This window comes from Cebidichthys violaceus, unplaced genomic scaffold (assembly GCF_023349555.1).
Source record: "Cebidichthys violaceus isolate CVI_PGR_0920_01 unplaced genomic scaffold, fCebVio1.0.p SCAF_1, whole genome shotgun sequence".
NCBI classification, from domain to species: domain Eukaryota; kingdom Metazoa; phylum Chordata; class Actinopteri; order Perciformes; family Stichaeidae; genus Cebidichthys; species Cebidichthys violaceus.
The window spans coordinates 21,976,556-21,997,085 of record NW_027176262.1 but is presented as its reverse complement, the minus strand read 5'-3'; the positions used below and the strand labels follow the sequence as shown (position 1 = coordinate 21,997,085).

The 20,530-nt window shown below is 42.1% G+C and overlaps 2 protein-coding genes across 3 annotated transcripts; one reads left to right on the top strand and one right to left on the bottom strand.

The window, feature by feature from the left end:
* Positions 1-89: 89 nt before the first annotated feature.
* Positions 90-4,476, bottom strand: rrp8 (ribosomal RNA processing 8). Its single transcript, XM_068715254.1, has 8 exons — positions 4,300-4,476; positions 4,063-4,176; positions 3,317-3,581; positions 2,395-3,160; positions 1,322-1,451; positions 1,129-1,235; positions 934-1,030; positions 90-625 (listed from the first exon to the last, which is right to left on the bottom strand). The coding sequence occupies exons 2-8, from the start codon at positions 4,165-4,167 to the stop codon at positions 512-514; spliced, it is 1,584 nt and encodes a 527-aa protein (XP_068571355.1). The 5' UTR covers positions 4,168-4,176; positions 4,300-4,476; the 3' UTR covers positions 90-511.
* A 900-nt stretch (positions 4,477-5,376) lies between these two features.
* LOC137875754 (integrin-linked protein kinase) lies at positions 5,377-19,591 on the top strand. 2 transcript variants are annotated; one of them, XM_068715266.1, is made up of 13 exons: positions 5,377-5,485; positions 6,787-7,040; positions 12,791-12,956; positions 13,966-14,061; positions 14,182-14,278; positions 14,416-14,499; positions 14,665-14,750; positions 14,858-14,967; positions 15,211-15,338; positions 15,538-15,659; positions 15,827-15,926; positions 17,756-17,886; positions 18,030-19,591. In XM_068715266.1, exons 2-13 carry the CDS (start codon positions 6,952-6,954, stop codon positions 18,177-18,179), a joined length of 1,359 nt encoding a protein of 452 aa, XP_068571367.1. In that variant the 5' UTR covers positions 5,377-5,485; positions 6,787-6,951; the 3' UTR covers positions 18,180-19,591. The 2 variants fall into 2 exon arrangements, with proteins under 2 accessions (XP_068571367.1, XP_068571373.1); XM_068715272.1 differs by having other exon boundaries at positions 5,379-5,485; positions 6,756-7,040.
* The last annotated feature ends 939 nt before the right edge of the window (positions 19,592-20,530 follow it).

The following is a 20,530-nucleotide window of genomic DNA, read 5'->3' as shown; positions in this document are numbered from 1 at the left end:
CTATAATCTATAGATGGTAAAAAGGTTTAGTGCCATACAAACATGGCACACACAAAAATGTCCTGTAAATCATACAGTCACAAGACGGATTCATTTTTAGAAAATGTATATTTTATTGTTCACTTTTTCCAGAATTGTCAGTATTTTCCAACAGGACAAGCTTGACTTTAAAGAGTTTTCTTGTAAGAATTACTAAAATGGTGACCTGTGTGTGTGTGTATATATATATATATATATATATATAAATGTAGGTTTACTTTCCAACAAAAGAATTTTTATTGATCAGCACATAACTATATTGATGTATTACATGAAACACCATGTACAATTAATGCAGATAACTCGGCGCCGTTCAAATCTGTGAACTACAAAGGCTTCAAAATGTAGCAGTTAAAGAACGATACATTTAGATACAAATGTACAACTGCTGCTTTGGAAAACAGTAGATCCAAGCTGCACATTCACAAAGTATAACAAATACATAGTCAGCATAAAGTCCTCTCACATACATTCATCTTTTCTTGTAGACGCAGGGCCTCAACTGCAGCCCAAACTTCTTTATGTTTTCTGGAGCCTCTCCCGTCTTCATTAATTCAAAGGAGTAGAAATGAGTGCTCTCTGTGTCCTATAGGAAGAAAACAACACAAATCACTCTTTACATGCAGTCTGTCACTAGATAGATGCGTTATATATTGGCCATATATAATCCTGATTCCATGACAATAAATATTGCTGCATATTTTTCAATGTTTAAGATTTTACAGCAGGAAACAAAAGTGTAAAATTAAGATGTTTACATGCATCATCGGGGTTCTCATAATTAGAGTAGGAGCTTACCCTTTCATTTCAACTACATGGTTGGTTTATATTAATAAATCAGGAGAAACTAGACGAATAAGGAAGTGTTCCTCTGTCCCTCGTTCGTTGTCTCACCTTGGTCACCATCTTGAATCCCAGACTTGCCAGCGCAGCGACGAAGTTCCGCACGTTCTCGAACCTGCTCGCCACTTCTGCTATTTTCAGCACGCCCCTACAACAAATGTGCAAAATCGGTTATCCAGACAGGTCCTATACATGGACCAAAAAGAAACCTTGCCGTGCCTGTACTGAATCAGTGACATGTTTTACCCCTTCTTCAACACACGGTTGGCCTCTGCTAGAAAATCTGCCAGGTTGGTTCCCATGAGAGAGAGGCAGAACACGGCGATGTCCACAGAGCCGTCACGGAGCGGGACCTGCACAGAGACGAGGCCTTTTACATTCGACAACAGCCGCACAGACTGTAAGTGGACCGTCACGCAGAAAACACAGACGCACTCACGTCGGCCATGTCACAGACTGTGACGAGGTTGCAGGCGGCTGCCAGGTCGAAGCTGTGCACTTTGTTCTTCACGCTGCGCGCTATTTTACAGTCGCCACAACCGAAGTCTGCAACCACCAGAGAGGGAGGTCTGCAATAAAAAAAATTAAAAAAAAGGCACAATTGATGCGTTTACAATTATGGCACATTAAACTATACTGTACGTGAAATCAACACAGAGCCAACGCAGATTCTTTTAGGTAATAGGAACCACAAGCAGTCAAAACTGTTGATCTTCTCCCAAACTGCTGACATTAACGAAGCCGTCTCCTCACAGCAGCCAAATGAAGCGTCGATTGAACACCCACAGCGCAGCAGCATCGCCTGCATCGCTCTTCAGCAGAGTGATGGAAGGTGTTTACTGTGTGCAGCAGATAAATGAAGTAGATAATGGGAGGTGTGGACCCCCCCCCAACAAGAAATGTGAAGGATATTAAATTCTTTTAACTGGCGGTGTAGCGGGACGGCCTTGTTAATGTTTTGAGAAAAAGCTGAACTAAAGAGGCGCGTCTGTAGCAAAGCATTTTATGAGCTAAACTCAGTTCACGTGGTGAATCAAATGAAACGCCACACTTACTGTTCAACTCGTGTTAAATGGTGCAGATGTTGAGCTGAAATGATACAGAATCTCCTGTCTTTGTAAACTACTGTGACTTTTTTTTCCCCATTTAGAATCTTGTAATTTCATTGCTTGGCAACCCAAGTGATGCCCGATCTCTTCGTAGCATCAAACAGCATCCTATGGTCGTCTCCAGTGAATGGAGCTCAAGTGTCCCCACGTTTAATATGTTGTGTAGGAGAGGGGTCGTGCTCGTTATCCCGTCACCCAAATTCTACCTTTTAGATCAGGTGAGGACACCTGAGACCTCGAGATGATAAAGCTAATAAAAGATCTTCGGTTATTTCACTGTTCTCAAAGGTCAAGAATGTCCGTGTCCAAATTACGAAACATTTGTAAACTGAAATGAAGAAATTCAACAAAATCCAAAATGTTGAATTACAGGCAAATGCATACATTGATTGTAACGTCTCACTTTTGTCTGATGTAAGCGATGATGGCGTCCACTGGATTGGTGGGCCATCTCTGAACCTGCGCCGTGTATCCTTTGTGGTAGATCCCGAAGGCCTGTGGGTCCTGCTTGAACATGCGCTTCGCCTCGCCGCTGGACGTGCTGTACAAAACCTCATTGATGTATCGGAACCGGGCCGACTCCAGCCGCCGCTCCATGCGGGACCTCAGGGAGGCGGAGCGGTCCTCTTTCGCCTCTTCTCCTGGGACCGCGGGCTCGTCCGTCGTCTCCGCGGGACTCTCCTGCTGGACCGGTTCCTGTCTGTGGAGCAACTTCCGGAGCTTTTCTCTTTTGAGGATCTGTTCTTTGCTCAGCTCAGGTTTCAGTATCTTGATGGGCTGCTCACCTGCGATCTCCACTTCAGGTACATCCGCTTTGCCACCGACTCGCTGCTTTTCCTCTCCGAGCGTCTCTGTCTCTGTTGTCCTGGATGAGTCTGTGTCCTCTTCTGGCCTTTTCATTTTCTGTGCTTTACTTCTTTGCTTTTCCTTTTTCTTAGCTGGTGTCTGACCGTTGTTATTGCTACATGAATCTATTTTAGCTTCTTCTGTTGGCTTGTTCTGCTCTGCAGATTCTGCTTTATTGATTTCCTTCTCTGGCTTATTCTGACTGAATTTATTTTTACATTTCCTCTTGTTCTTCATTTTGGTTTTCCACTGTTGTCTGCTCAGTCTCTCCGCGTCATCTGGTTTGATGCGGTTGATTGACGTGGTTTTTAACTTCAGGGCCGCTTAAGGAAGAAAAAAAATAAAAACATTAGGATATTACCTCATATTTAAGTACTGTGAACACCAACATTGTTGTTTATCAATCCAACGAATACTTCTGCACACTAAAATGTTTTTAAATTGATGAAATGTAAGCCTTTAACCAGTTAATTATTCACCAAATGTGTTGTCTTTCTTCCTCTTTTTTGTTGCAAGTGTCTCCTCGTTAACCGTCTGATCCAAGTCTCCATTGTCTCGCTGCTCTGCTGTTGTCTCCGCTTGCTTTCGCTTCTTCCTCCTCTTCTTCTTCTTCTTCTTGCCAGGTGATGGGACCACGTCTGCCTCACTGTCGCTGTCCTGCTGATGGTCGTCGTTCTTCCACTCTGGTACTGACCCGAGTGTCTGCAGGGTCCGCAGCAGGCTCTTCTTTCCAACCAGCTTGGACTTGATCAGGGGATAAATTGTAATAATAATGTAATAAGTCTTTGAACTGAAACATTTTTCTTTGTAAATGTGAAAAATTACATATCTAATGGCTTCTTGTGCTACAAATTACATTTCTGATTTTTGTGTGTGTGTGTGTGTGTGTGTGTGTGTGTGTGTGTGTGTGTGTGTGTGTGCCCACACTTGTAGGCTACTGTATCTTTGTTAGTTGTTTTTTTATTTAATTATCTATCTATTTCTTAAAATCCAATTCAACATCAGCAAATGTTTCCCTGCTTGACTGTCTCCCAGAACAGGAAACATTAAAAACAAAACAACCTACAGAAAACCAGCTGATACATTTCCTGACTGTCATCTGTCCTTTTTAAAAGGTTTCACCATCTTCTGCTATGTATGTTGGACTTGCACAACTCAGGATACTTAATAAAGCCATATACATAACACTAGTCAGCCCTTATTGTAGTACAGCTTGCACATTTACCTTGACATCCGTGCTGCTGGTCGCCTTCTGCGTGTTTCTGAGAACCGTTTTGCTCAGAACCTGAGCGTCTTGTTCGTCACTCCAGTCTTCATCCTCATTGAACATGTTTAAGGACTGTAAGAAACACAGAAACACACACACACACGAATGTAACGCGCTGCTGAAGAGGAGAAAACAACCGTGCTAATGTCACTTCTTCTCTATCAACGCGCTAACTCGGCTAATTCAGTAACTCACCGGTTTGTCTCGAGGCAGAAGCTACTGTACTTCAAACGGCTTGTTTCGTTGATGGCGGTGTTTGTATAAAAAGCTTTTCTTTAATAAGCATGTGAATATATTCAATAGCTGTTTAAAAAGTCTTGTCAAAAGCAAAAGCCACGTTGGTTTGTCTCATGTGCGTGAAGGAAGCAAAACAGAACTACAGGCGCACGTGGATGACGCAAGCACACCAGCGGTGTATGGGACGTGTAGTTCTTAGATAGAGCCTACATTTTCTGCTCTTATTCAGGATTTGTAGAGTTCAAAATTCTACTAGGCTACTTGTATCACTAATAATAATTATAACTTGAATGAATGATTACATGTTTATAAAGTCTTGTTTAATATTTATACTCTTTATTGTACTAGATGAATTTTACTTAAACATGATTAGATCTGTTACTGACAGGTTGACATGTAGGTTTACACATACAAGGACTTTGTAGTAGTAATTTAGTGCATAACGGTCAAAGTAAATACAGTAAGTAAAAACAAGTAGTGCAAAAGTAAAGTTTTGCAAATATGAAATATGAATTTACCATAACAAATATGTAAAGTGTATGTTTTAAAGCAAAAGAGCTGTACAGTGTTAAAAGAGAGGCTGGACTGTGTAAAAATATTGAGTTAAAGAGCAACTGCAAATGTGCAATAATTCACACTATGAAGAATAGTGTGTTTTATCCAACAATTTGCCTTAAACCTTGGTATTGGAGGAATAATATTTTATTTCAGCTGTGTTCGTTATAGCTTGAATGACAAATAAACCTAAAAGTGAAACTCGAAACTGATGTCCAGTCTGTAGGGTGACAATTTTGTGTTTGTACATATTCACTTTACAATTCAAAATTAATAAGCATCATACCATTGGACATAATACCATAATACAAATCATATTTTTTCCCCCTACATTATCTGATACCTTTAGTTACTCTGCAGATTCTGTTAAAATAACCATGACCTGAGGCTGTGGATATTTAGACGGCATGCAGTGCTCTCCTCCGCCTGTAGGGGGCGGAGCGCTGTCTTCCTCATCTGAACGTTACCACCACGTACGTCCGTACGGCGGTGAGGGTGTGGACGTCCCACAGCATTCACTCTGCTGGAGACAACACAACGTCGCTAATAACTTCTAACCGAATTACTCAGCAACAGGCGTTTGGACCCGGTAAGTTTATCGCCTTTGGAGGCACGTTTAATATCGGGTTGGACCGTTTGAACCACCGACGTTTACTGTTTATTACGCGTCACAGTGAAGCGTCAAATGAGTAGAAAGGTCCACTGCTTTAGGACAGTTAGCTTGTTAGCCAGGTCTCATTTTAACAACCAGGGGATGCTAGCTAATGCGTGGAGCTAATGTACTCACCTTTTTTAGTTTGTAATGAAAGCACGCGGTGGTACTGACAGGAGCTGAAAGGAATAACCAGCTAACTTTAACGAGCTGTTCTCTGTTAACTAGGTTCAGCTAGTCCCACTGCTGTGAAGCCCGTGGGTTGTTAACGATGAACTCGTTACTGTGACACCAGACTGTAGCTGTGTTTATGTTCACGTGAAGAAATCACACTGAGTCACAGAGTCGACCTCAGTGGATTAAAGGCATAAATTACCCTAAGATATAACGTCAATAGTGTTGTCAGCCACCATAGATGTTGTTTCACTTTTGAGTGGTTGGCTTAATCAAGCATCCTGTTTGAAATGTGTTTCTTCATTCACAGGGATTGTGAATAAAAGTACAACAATTGAGATCTCAGTACTCTGTTATCTTATATATCTTATATATATATATATATATATATATATATATATATATGTATATGTATGTATATGTGTGTGTGTGTGTGTGTGTGTGTGTAAACAAACAATTACTTTCATCATAGTCCAGGCTTTGTGAAACAGACATTTTTGATGTTTACTATAATTTTTTTGAATGACATATTTCCTCAAGACGGCTCAAGCTGACGTCTTCAAATTGCTTGTTTTGTCTGACCAATGGCCCCAAACTCCCCAAAAATAATTTCAGGTAAATATGACACGAGAGAGAGGAAAGCAGTAAATCTTCCAAATTGTGTCTTAATGTCTTAAACAACTGATCCATTTTTTTCAAAATAGTTGCAGATACTCTTTCTCTCGATGAATGAACTTGGCTAACTGATGAATCAAATAGTCATGTCTGCGCTAATTCAGATATTCATGCAGTACATAATAGTGCATCATTTAGCGCGACACTGGACGGAGATACGTGTCTACGCTGGTGTACAGGGTGCTAGTCACCCAACCAAAGTGTTGTGAGTCACCCGGTGTTATGGGCGGGTATGATTACTCAACACTAGGCTGCTTGGCTTTCTTCTTTTCAGGTCTGCACTACAGGGTCATAACAGAGAGGGTTTATCAGCTGAGATAGAGATCAAAGAGATTGAATAATGCGTTAACAAAAGCAGCCTCCGTTTTTTGTGTTCCCTTTTTGTCCAGGACTGCTGGAGTGCTGCTCAGCTTCTCTGAAGGCGTCCCTCTTGTCCCAGATGAGGGACTGATGCTGAACCCCCCCCCTCGGGTCGCCTCTCTCGTCTGTCCCACTTCAGTTCTGCATCTACTCTGACGGGCGAACCTTAAGAGAAGCAGAGTTCACGAGCCGACATGGACGATATCTTCACGCAGTGCCGCGAAGGTAACGCGGTGGCAGTTCGCTTATGGTTGGACAACACGGAGAATGACCTCAATCAAGGGTGAGCCAAAGCTTTCTTTTTGCTTTTTACTTTTAAAAAAAAATTTCACTTTGTGATGCCATTATTCAACAATGACGTCACAATAACCATGGCCAAACTTTTCTTTTCTTTTAAACAACTTATCTATGCGATCGCTTACATGCATGAGACTTGCCACGGTCTCAATGAAGTAAATCAGAATCTCAGGTAATTAGGAGGTACACTGTAGTTGCATCGCTTACTTTAAATGTGTCTTTCTCAAACCTGATTGCCTGTGCAGGCGGAGAGCCCGCCTCTCCAGTCTTCAGAGATCGTGGCCTGTGATTGAACCCATTTCCTTGTGGGCACATGTTTATGTCCAGAATGCCAGCGGAGTAATTCCAAAGAGTGACGTTGGACAGGAGGCCTGCTGTGATCGTACAGTTAGTCACACTTTCAGTTGCTGCAATTGAATTTAGAGGCATTATGGAAATTACGATAAAGAATAACTGCATAATAATACTGGACATGTTTATTATACAAAATATCTGTTTGATAGTTCCAGATCGGTCAGACCTGAGCAGCTTCTGTATCCTCGGCTGACTGTAAAATAACTTGGAGGAGCTTGCTTCCCTTTTTGAATCCTCTGTCCTAGATTTGGACTACCGGTATTTGTTTTTAGAGCAAACAAAGAGAGACTGAGTCAATCTTTATAATTATTATGACTGTTTACCTTGGAGCGTCTCTCTTTTTGTCCTTTTTTTTACTGTTTAATGGTATGAAGGTTGAGCACATTAAGAACTAGTCGAGTTGTTTTTATGCTGAATTTCATATGAATGACTTTTTAAAGGACACGGTGTCAAGTATCCGAGGCTTCAAAGAAAGACGTTGTTTCATTTTTTTGATCGACTGATAAAACCCAGAAGATAAAAGAGGGATTCGTAGCTTTATTACAATATTTTAATATTCAAGAACAGTTTTTAAAGTATAATAATATGCAAGAAGTAGGTCAGCACATGTAAGATGCCAAACAGTCTTTTTATGTTGCAGCGTTGTGGCGTTTTCTTTCCCCTTTTTAAGCTTCACTATTTGAGCAGAAATTCAGAGAGATTTGTTCTGCTCTGAATTTGTCTATTTTTTCACTTTACTCAGGTTTTTCCATTGTTGTCAGACGGTATGACTGCATCGAGCCCGTGTGGATACATGATGCATTCCCCACATGTGACTCGTCCATTAGCTGATTGCATGTCAAGTTCCCTTTTCCGGTTGATATATCTCTCCCAGTGAGGGGGAAAAAAACGGTTATTCTTCTCTTTTCGTTGCCCCTCCTTTATTTCAGTTATCCCACTAAATCTCAGCCTAACGGATGCTCACTTTAAGGTTCGCCGTGTTCCTCGACGGCCGCTTGTTTACACTGATGTAACTCCCAGAGAGTCGTAGTGGAATGCTGAATCTCCTTACAAGGAGTAACACCCAGGCCTCGAGGGAGCCGTCTACCACCTACCAAAACTGAGAGAGAGGGGAGGAGATTATTGTAGTGGGGCAGGACTGGAGGAGTTATGTGTGACGAGACAGAGGATCTTTGTGTGTGCATGTATGGAGGGGGGGGGAATAGTGAATTTTTCAAAGGGGAAATGCACAGTAAGCCATAGCAGAGCCCATCACCATCTCCTCCTCCACTTATGCTTCCTGTGTTGGTCTCCCAGTGGTATTAGATAGCTCCAATCGTTTCCCTTCAACGTTTCCTCCAAGTTTACAAGAGTTAATTACAAAGTTTAAAGCAAATCCGCCTGCAGTTATTATCTCTGGTCCGCTCTCAATGTGTTTTACACCGAGTCTCTGCTAGATGCTGCAGAATGTTAGTACAGGTTATAGTTCTGTGTTGACAATTAACACGTATCTCAAAGAACAACAGCGAATCCTCGCATTTTAAAGTTTAGATTTATAGAGCGAGTTTCGTTGTTTCCCCTCTAAATGATTAAATTGGCTGAAAATGAACCTGCAACTATTTCAACAATTGATTAAGAGCTTAAGTTGCGTGTTCCAGCCTCTTAAACGTGCAGACGTGCTGCTTCTCCTCGTCTTACTTTCTAATAAATTGAATGACGTATCTTTGGGTTTTAGACTGTTCGTCCGACAATAGTGCAGATTCTGCAAAACAAACATCATCTCGGGCTCTAGGAAATCACCACGCTATTCTCAACGTTTTATAGAACAAATGATTAATTGATGAAAATCGTTGTCATGTCAATCGAAGTCCAAGAACAGTTGTTTGCTGCAGCCCTGCATTAAAACGGAGTCCATTGCAAATGTAAGGCTTATGAGCCCCGTTTGTGTCGTTTGGCCTCAGACGACTGAGCTCAATGCTCTAGTGATTTCTTTGGCCTTTTGAGTGTGTAATCGTGGCTTTGATGGTTATCTGTATTTAGTCTCCCGTCTAAACGTGCAGCCAAAAGAAGTCCTGTGCATGTGTGAAGAACAGTTTCAGCAGAACAGGCTCCTTGTTTGGGAAGGAGCTAGATTTACTGTGTGAATACTGATTTTATATACATATATAAGCTCTTTGCTGGGAGCAGCACTGGGAGCCGGCGTCTTAAGCAGACAGTGATCGAGAGGCTTGTTGCAGCAGGTAGAACGGGTCTCAGAAGAATCAGGGTTAGCAGTGTATGTGAATGAGGCAGCACAGTCTGTCGGCTATGAATTTAACAATACTCGTTAAACCAATTTAGGATCGGCGCCTATTCATCATGGATCTTATGTGACATCGCTATTCTGCAGCTATTGTTTTCTTAATCTGAGATTCATGTATTGACCGCAAATGCATTGTGGAGGGGTGTCCCGATTTAAGCTTTATTGTTTTTGGGCCCTGAGCTGCCGTTTCATATCGGGTATCTGCCGATATTGACTGCTGAGCTCTCTAGCGATCTGCTAGAGAGAAGACGTATCACCCTGTTGGAGTTGTTGGACAACAGTCTACTCTAGCTTGTAGTGCGGTTTTACAGAGCGGAGGGTTTTCCCTTACAAATGATCTTCGGCTAAGGTAGAGGAGAGCAGACATGCAACCACCAGCAGGCTGAGGTGGACAAAACACAGTCAAGTACGATGAAGAGAGGATCCAGACTTTTATTAGCTTAGCATCAACTCAGGACGCCTCTGACACTGTGCATTCCTAAGGGCTTTAGTAGTCGCATTTACCGTAGATATTGTTGGCATTTTCTAGCCCTCAGTGCCATCAGTCCTGCTTTTCTCATGCACTGTATGTTCAGCAGTGTTTTATAGAGCATAACATATTTCTTTGCCTGTCCGTGAGGTGACAGAATAAAGAATATAAATCCTACAGAAGTTATTCTCTCTCTATAGACATATTGTTGTTCTCTTCGTTTGTTCGGTGTTTCCGTGATCCTGAGGCTTTTTAAACGACCCGGTCGGGATGTCGGGTCGGAGACATCCAGGGTGCAGACAGGGGCTCTTCCTCTGGCTTTTCCGTCTGCCAAACTGAGCACTGTTGGCAGGTGGAAGTGCCTGAAATAAATTACCGCAGCCGGTGTGGAGGGGGCGAGCCGGAGAAAACCCTGGCACTCAAGTGCCGTCGGGTTATGGGGATGAAGCTAGCTTAAGGGAAAACTCCATCCTATAAAAAGGGCCCCCGAATAGAAACACACCCACAGAAAGCTGAGGCATGAGCCTCGCTTCATGTGGAAGTACATGTTTAGCAGATACACGTGGATTGTTTACAATAAATTATCTTTAGTCTATTACCAATGGCTGGTGTATGATATGTGAAAAAACGATTACACTAAAGGCTCTTTGTGAAAAAGATAATATTAAAAAAGGTTACATAAGTTCTCAAGATGGGAATACACAAATAGAAACAATGAGAGAAGAAGAGCGACGGTTCTTTGGTCCATGTTTTCTAACTAAAATGGAATTTCTGTCTCTTCAACCGTACATCCAAATGTCGAATTGTAAATTCCCCAAATTCCAAGAGGACATCTTCAAATGTGTTGTTGTTGTTTTTTGTCCAACCAACAAGCCAAAACTAGTCACAGTACATAAGATAGTCGGCTAAAAATGATATAAAACAAAGAAAGACATCAAATAGTAGCAGATTGCTTCTCTGTAGATTGAATCATCAACGCATCGACTAATTGTTTCAGCTCTGGTTATTAGTGAATCGAGATAGATAAGCAGGTTGGTTTGCAGTCTTGCTTGTAAAGAACAGAGCCATTAACTTCACAACCCTACCTCCTTCCCTAAACAGACTGGAGCTCAACACAGAAAACTTCTATAATCAGTGAAGTGGGTCTGTGGGGAGCTTTGCTCTCATAAACTTAGTCTAATTAGTTTTTAGGATTTGGCCTTTTAGTCTGAGAGGAAATTGCACGCAGAGCAGATCTGGTGTGACTGCGGCGGGTCACCCAGATGCACAGATAGATGTGTGTTTTGGGACTGAGGGCCTCTGTGGGGCTCTTGATGCTGTTTTGAACAGAGCTCTGCAGGATGTGTGAATACAAGCCAGCAAATTGATGGTGGGGGGGGGGGGGGGGGGCAGAGGGTTCAGATTCCTGCAGATTCATAATACTCCCTCAGTTCTGGCCTCACATTATTGTCCTGGCTGCCTACTCATAATTTCTCGAGCAAGTGCATAACTTTATTATCTGGAGGACTGAGCTGTGTCCTGGCACAAACAATAAAGCCCTGATGGAAAAGGAGAGCGCATGTAAAGTGGAACGCGTCATCGGTGCAGCTGCCTCGGCGGAACAGAGAGGGAGAGGACGAGAGGACGAGGGAGTAGGGAGAGTCGGATGAGGGAGGAAAATGAGTTTGAGATGAAGAGGAGGAGGTGACCACAGCCAGGCGGAGCGGGGAGGGACATGATGAATGACAGCTGAAGGAAGTCTCCCTGGGCCTTATAAGGACTGCAGAAAATGCTCGGCCTGCTGTTGTCGGGTTCTTTTTCCTGATTGACTCTCTGTCACTCAGCTCTTACTGTGTCTTAAGCTCTCAGTCTTTATCTCGTTGTCTCTGAGGAGGTGCGCCATCAGTCACTCTGTCATGTCATGGAGGCCACTGTCCTAACGTGTGTCACTTGAGACGAAGAGCAATGATGAGACCAGAGGTCTAGAAGCTGTTGTCTTGAGTTGCAGCAACTTCCTTCTTCTGAGGAAGAGGACAAAAGTACAAATGAACAAACTCCTTATTATGTGCTCTCAAAGCTGAGTGTCACAATACTGAATAGCCTAAAACAACTATTATTTAGTCTACCCATTTAAGTCTAAATGGGGAAGAGACTCAATGAAGGGAGGATTTAGTGCAGGACTGTCAGTTGCCAGTTTATTAGAAATGCATAATGTTTTTTTGTTTTTTGAACTGAGGCATTCTTACAAGCACTCAGAGTCTGTATGCAATGCAAAACAGCCTATTAAATTGATAATTTTCTTGTTGACTTCCCAGTTTTCTCTCTGGAATGCACACTTGTCCTTTTTTGAGAAGTGATATTTTCATTGTCAAAGCAAAACACGCTCCTAAAATATAGTTCCAGTTTGTTACACTTGGCCATGTGCCAGCTATACCACAGAGCTGTTTGCAGGGAAAAACGTGATGTGGATAGCATTTTTGTCTCTCTCTCTCTCTCTCTCTCTCTCTCTCTCTCTCTCTCTCTCTCTCACCCAAATGATACAAAGAATAACTGCATGACAGACAGGAAACGTTGCCACATTCTTGCTTTTGCTGAAGGTTTTTTTTGGCCAAAAAACCTGTGATTGAATATGAATTGTCCTCTCTCCCCGCAGAGACGACCACGGCTTCAGCCCTCTCCACTGGGCATGCAGGGAGGGCCGCTCCAGCGTGGTGGACATGCTCATCATGAGAGGGGCTCGCATCAACGTCATGAACCGGGGGGACGACACGCCTCTGCACCTGGCCTCCAGCCACGGACACCGCGACATCGTGGGAAAGGTAGGGTTCATGTAAACTCTGGGGCAGAAACAACGTGCTGGTTCCTTTAGTCATCCTCCACTGTAAAAAAAAAACAAAAAACAGATGATATATGTCTTCAAATACAGGATATTATGAAATCTAAAATGTTGTCATCAGCAGTGATGGATACAAAAGGCTTGTCTGGTCTTGCAGTTCCATCATAAGCAGTTTTTAAGTGAAGGGGGGGGCTGAGGGAGGCGTTGAGGGAAAGTTTCAATAGCTGCATGTATGATTATAAAACCTGCTTACCACTATACTATATAGAACAAGCTATTTATAAAATATGTTTATTAATCCTTTATTTATTCTGGGACCGTCAGTTTGCCCACTTGCTCATTTTTAAAATATATAGGTATCTCAGGACATTTAGGACAAATACATCCGCTGCAGGTTGAATCTGTGGCTGATGGACATTTTGTGGCTTATTCTCAATCGCCAAACTAAGACGATAACAATGCAGGGATCCATTCACAGACCAGTCTGTGTGTGCAAAAGCTCCTGTGCAGCATGAGAAGATTCACGATTCCTTTTAAGAATGCACCACATGGGTGTTCTGTATGTCCTGTTTAAAGGCTTTGTTATCCACTCATTTGCTGTTTGGAGCTCCATGTGAAATTCTTATAGCAGGGTTTTGAAATACAACAGGTCTGGTTGGTTAAGTAAAACGCAAGTGAAGTGCCTGATTATTGTATTTGTTTAAAGACTTTAATGAAAGAAATATGAGGATATCTAAGTGTATCACATGCCTTAATGTGAGGCCTCTGCTCCAGGGTGTCTGATTTAGAGTTGCTGCCAGGCAGCTATTGAGTTTAATGTTAGGCATGTCTCAATACCTCTGGTATGTGTCCACGGGCAAGACAAACCTCCATGATGTGTGTTGGCAGCGTTAACACTCATCCCTGTATACAGCCCAGACAAGATCTCACCAGCCTGAGTTTTTTTTTTTTTTTTTTTTAAATCTAATCCTTTGTTTCTGCTTCTCTCTCAGCTGATCCAGTGCAAAGCAGACACTAATGCAGCTAATGAACACGGGAACACACCACTGCATTACGCCTGCTTCTGGGGCCAGGACCTCGTGTCCGAGGTTAGTGCTCCCCCTGGTGGTGCTGAAGCTGAGACTTATCTCTTTCTTTTTTTTCTGTGTAATCCCCATCACAATGAACTATTAAAGTAACGCCGACATCAATCTGCTCTTTTCACTCAGGACCTTGTGACTAATGGGGCTCAGGTGAGCATCTGTAACAAATATGGGGAAACTCCCCTGGACAAAGCCAAACCTCACCTGCGTGAACTCCTCAGAGGTATCCCGACCACCACCCCCCCCCACCCCCACCCCCACCCCCGCTACCACTTGCCTCATTGCAACAGGTTCAAACGCATTTTTTTGGAGGTCTTTGTTTTCAATGTTCTCATTGCAAACTGTCCCTCCACCACACAGAAAAAGCGGAGAAAATGGGACAGAACTTGGCTAAAATCCCCTTCAAGGACACGTTCTGGAAAGGCACCACCAGAACTCGACCCCGTGAGTCCCACACACACATAAACACACAGCCACCACTTTATGAGCAGTTTCCATCAGTCGGTTCGCTCATCGTGCTGCAAGAAAAGGGACGATGTTCCTCGCTGAATGTTTGAAGTTTCATATTCATAACGCGGCTTCTGTCTGAACTCCGTCTTGTGTTTTTAGGCAACGGCACTTTGAACAAACATGCAGGCGTTGACTACAAGCAGCTCTCTCTCCTGGCTAAAATAAATGAGAACCAGTCTGGAGAGGTACTTCTGCTCTTATTCCTTTTTATCCTTTTATTAACTAAAATGTCATGCAGAGTTACATGTCGTTCATTTCACCTTTTTTTTCTATTTCTGGTTCTTGTCTGTAGCTGTGGCAAGGGCGCTGGCAAGGAAACGAGATTGTTGTGAAGGTGCTAAAAGTTCGTGACTGGACCACAAGGAAAAGCAGAGATTTCAATGAGGAATGTCCCAAACTCAGGTTATTATTTAATCCTGACTTTTCTACAGTCTCTCTCTGTGCTGTGGTCAGTCACTCATGTGTCTGTTTGCATTGTGTTGAACCAAACTTTTATTTATGATTTCTTTTTGGGTGTATTGCATCTCACACAAGCCGTCTGTTTATGTCAAATCCTCTGTGGGTTTGCGTCTGTCTGTCTGTCTGTCTGTCTGTCTGTCTGTCTGTCTGTCTGTCTGTCTGTCTGTCTCTGGGGCTCAATCCCAGGATATTCTCCCACCCGAATGTCCTACCCATGTTGGGAGCATGTCAGTCTCCTCCCGCCCCTCACCCCATCATCATCACACACTGGATGCCTTATGGCTCCCTCTACAACGTGCTGCATGAAGGCACCAGTGAGTACTTCTACTCCGCTCACAAAGTCTGTACCTGTCACCATTTTTGAGCGTTTGGCAGGGATTTGTGATTTATTGCACTTTGTCATTATGTTGCCATCACTTTTTGTACAGCAGCAATTTCACTGTCGTCCTGTAATGTGGTGAAAGTAAAGGTGGCTGAAGCCTGTTTGTGATTCGTCTCTCATCCTACTGTTAGACTTCGTGGTGGACCAGACACAGGCGGTGAAGTTTGCGCTGGACATTGCTTGTGGAATGGCCTTCTTACACACACTTGAACCCATGATCCCTCGCCACTATCTCAACAGCAAGAGTGTGATGGTAAGAAGAAGTTGAGGATTTAACAGAGCTTTCAGCATCATAAATGTATGAACCGACCCGTCAAAGAGAATTGCCTAAAAAAAACAACACAGAAAACTGCAGAAGAAGAAAGCGTTTTCTGTTTCATTTAAAAGTGACATCTGAGTGAGTGTTGCTTGTCTCCACAGATCGATGAAGACATGACAGCCAGGATCAGCATGGCAGATGTCAAGTTCTCCTTCCAGTGTCCTGGCAGGATGTACTCGCCTGCATGGGTAGCCCCCGAGGGTAAGCATCACTCATACAGCACACATCCAGAGTGACGGCTGAAGCCGCTCGAGTGTGAGTGATGGACGCAGGGAACTCCAGACTGCCTCAGAACTGAATGTGATCTGCAGCTGATGTCCCCTCGAGATACGGTGAACATAAACTGATTAACAAAAATAACCAGGGATCATGTGCAGCAGTGCTACAAGCGGTAATGGCAAAAGAGCAGCGGATGGTGCATGATGGCAGTGACTGCATGGGATACAGGAGACTTGTTACCTCCACAGAGGCTACATAGAGCAGGTTGTGAGCCATGAAATTGAGAGCACAGAGCGTGTTGCTGTTGATAAGGCATGAATGTATTTGGCTAAGGTGAAGAATCCCCATTGGACTTATCTTCAGCTCGGACGTCTTTTTGTAACATTAAAACGCTGTAACATAACCGATGGATAGAGCGATGAGTCTTTAATGAGTAGAGTAACACAGATAAACTCTAGCCTTTCACGTTTAAGTAATACACGTACCAAATGTTAATCCTGAATATATTATGTATTCTAGCTTAAGTAGGTGTCCATCATGATTTATGGAGAAAAATGCCTTTTTTATTGTATCACTGACTGGAACAGATGGATAGAAATTGCTTCAGGAAGAGGAGCTTGAGATTTAATTTGGATACAGAACCACCGAGGTCTACGAGTCACTGATACTGCTGGGGCAATGTAATGATATTCATCTTTTATAATCGATGGTTTCGGGTGTATTATGGGATTTCAAAAAAATAATTTTCATCATGGATTTAAGATTTGAAACATACTTGTGTGTGCCAGCTAAAAAACAGAATATATTCACATTTATTATTGTGAAAGAAAGCCCTGGTACATTTATTTATATGAAATATTTCTCTTCAACTGATTTGTGCCTTTTGAACAGAATTGCACTGAATTTTTAATTTCTGCTACCAGCCTTCTGTAATTGTTTATCTCCGCCAGGAGATAATGAGATTCATGGTGTGAGTGAGTGTGCGTGTGCATCGTTGTGTCAGTCCACGGCTAACCTCGCATCCTGTTGCACCAATTGCACAATATTTTGGGTGCTCACTTACGGCTGCATCCTCGAGGACCTCTCATGTTTACAATGACGCACACTTTCTCTAAACAGCCTTTGTGGCCTGTTTAAAACTGAAGTTACTGACCGCTTACTCTTTACTCGCTACACCTAACCGGCCCTCAGCGGGGAGGGGCCTCCAGAGGGACACAGTGGGGGAAACAGTTTGCTCACTTGTTTTGGATGGTGTGGAACTACCAATACACACACAGTTAAGTGAATCATGGCCGCCAAGCCGCTGCTCTGTGGCTAGAGGCAGTTATTCTGTGCCTTGTTTTTTCGGGCATCAACCTCACATTTACACACTTAACTAAATGTGGGCGATAAGGTTATCGAGCACTTCTTACATCACCTCCTGACCAGCCATAGAGAATAGATGATTACTTGTGGGTAGTGTTAACAGTAGAGATACAGCACAAATGTGCGTGTGGCTTGTGGTCGTCAATAAATGGATGGATATTTAACCGCTGGCATAAAATAACTGCATAATTGAATGCTTTCTATGTTCAGATAATGTTAGCATTGAAACATAAGTACAACAACCTCAAGATCCAGCTGTTCATCCAGTGGTGTTGCATGTATTTAAGGAATGAATCACATTCATGTAGAAATTCTGCATTTCAACCCTAGTAGTCACAAACGTCTGCTCAGCTGTGCTTGAATGGAAGTTTTTTTTTTTGTGGGAAGGAAGCATTTCCTGTGTTTGCTCTGCGTAACCTTCGCTCGTCGCTCCTTGTGATTTCCAGCCCTGCAGAAGAAGCCAGAAGAGATCAACCGCCGGTCAGCAGACATGTGGAGCTTTGCTATCCTGCTGTGGGAGCTGGTGACCAGAGAAGTGCCGTACGCTGACCTCTCAAACATGGAAATTGGCATGAAGGTTAGCAGAGTTACCTTTCGTTCAGTAGATTTAGCAGCTGAGTTACAAATGCTTGCAGGCCAAATAAACTCACAGTCATAGCTTTAATGCATTGAAGAATATCTTTCCGGTAGCACCAACCCTCTGTCTGTTTCGGCCCGCAGGTTGCCTTGGAGGGTCTCAGGCCCACCATCCCCCCCGGCATTTCGCCCCACATTTGCAAGCTCATGAAGATATGCATGAACGAGGACCCGGCAAAGAGGCCTAAATTTGACATGATTGTGCCGATTCTGGAAAAAATGCAGGACAAGTGAAAGACCTCCTCCGCCCTCCTGTTCTGAAGCGTTGACTTCGGGGAACTCTTTCCCCCAAAGTATCCCTTTGGTGTGGTGGTGTGGTGCTTACCAGTATTGCCTTAAACTCTTACTCTACTGCTGCATTCAATGCCACTGTAGCTTCTGAGATGAATTCAGCAGCAGTCATGTCTTTTACGTTCTCTTTTTTTGTTTGGTTTTTTTCCAAAGTGTTTCAAGTTTTTATTAGTGTCTCCATCTTTGTCGCTGTCCGCCGATGCTGCTCATCTTCTAAACTGTAATCATGTGGACTGAGTACAATCACCTTCGATCTGCTAGACTGAATAACCTGTGGAGGTCAGCATGACAGTGGATTTAAGGCCTTATATTTCTTAACTACAGTTGGCTGGCTATTGAAAAAAAGTCACCCTGCAAGGAAACTGCTCCTCTATAATGTTGGCTCTTTATAAAACAAATAACATATTAACTCAAAGCTTGTCTTGTGGGGGAGAGAACTGTGTGTAACTGGGCTAGCATGACAAATGTCTGAAACCAAGCATTTAAACAACATTTAAGATGATGAAAAGATGTACAGTATGTGTGAGCGGTGCCGTGGGAGCACTGAGCAGTGCTGTACCTTACAGCTCGTCTGTGTCGTGATGTGTAGAGCTTCACCTGCTGACAGCGATGTCAAACTGGCCATAGAAACTTTTATTTCCAGTGCAGCAAAAAAAAGTGTTGATCTTTGCAATGTTGGGATTATTTTTCAAAATTGCATCGCAAGATTGCTGATTTTCTCTTGTTTATAACTAAATTACTCAAATAAATTGCTCTAATGTAGTTTATTTTTTTTATTATTTTCCCTTCAAAATCTCAATGTAACAGTTTTATTATGATCAAATTCTGTACTTTCCTACAAAAAGAGTATGTATTCTCCTTTTCAAGATGTCTAAAGGTGTTCAAATCAAGTGTTTTCATGTTGAATACTGGCAACATATGTAATCCAACATTCAATACTTTGTTTTCCTTGTAACACTGCAACCCAGACTGTAATTTATTCATGGGTACCACAGGTACAGTTGTAATTTAGTTGTTTTGTTGTTGAGCCTGAGGGCAGCCTTTCCTCACACGTTCATGGTAACATCAGAAGCAGCTGTGAACAGAAGGTGACTGAGACATTAAGGGCTGCTGTTGACATCCTGCAAACTGTCCTCATGGTCTCTCACTTGTTCTGGTTGTTTTGGTCCTCTAGGTTACTTCAGACTTTGTCTCAATCTCATGGGTTGTTTCTTCTACCTGCGTTGTCTCTGTGCCTCCGCCAGCTTGCTTGTTTGTGCTGAATCACCGGTTGAAGCCAAAATCAAGAATGACTTATACAAATGTATGTATTTATATGTAAGTATATTAAAAAGGAATCATATTGGCAACTTGAATGTGGGGATTTTATGTGGGAATTGGATGCTTTTGGGTTATTTGGTAGAAGAAAAAAACAACTGTCCAAATGAATAATTCTTTGAGATGTGAAACATGAGCATTAAAAAGCAACATCAATATCAGGCCAATGTTATTTAACTGCTGACAGTTAATTCAATAGTGGTTTTATGATCTTTTTGTAATGAGTTTCTTACTATAGCTGTTAAATAAGGGGGGAAAAGACAGCTGAATTTGGTGGTCAATAATAATGGAATAACTTTATTACTTATGGAGCTAATCGTAGCCTTACTGTACGTCCTAAAGGGGAAAAGATTGTAAAGTATGTCAGTACTTTGATGGAACTATATTGAATATTTTCCAGCAGTATGTGTTCATATTAAAAAGTCAAGTTAAGTGTGAATTGAAGTATTAAATAACTTGTATTATGTTAAGAAGTAAACAAATACATATACCTAATCCAAATACATTTTTAAAAAGGTAATGAAAGTTAACCCTGTTATCAATGTGCTTTTGTCCTTATATCATTGTCCTTTGATGAATGTCTCCAAAAATATATATTTTTATTGAATATTTTGGTTCCACTTACTATAGACCCTTTATAAAGGGTATATAGATTTCTTTTTTTAAATGATAAAATATGAAAATAAATCATTTGATAATGCTTTATCAATCTTATATGTCATTAAGAAGATGATTGGTTGCCAGGTTATGAACAATATCTTACTTTCTAATAAGCTATTATTCTAGCTGCATAATTGTTATTATACATTTTGATAAAGTTACTAAATATCACTGATTTCTCACATTCTAATATGCCATCAGCTAAAGTTATTAAGTCATTGATAAAGTGTATTAAACCTCAAGTAGGCAAATGTTAGTGTAAGTCATATAATAAAAAGCCTGCACTTTTAAATGTAAATGAATAGTTAAAGAGGCTT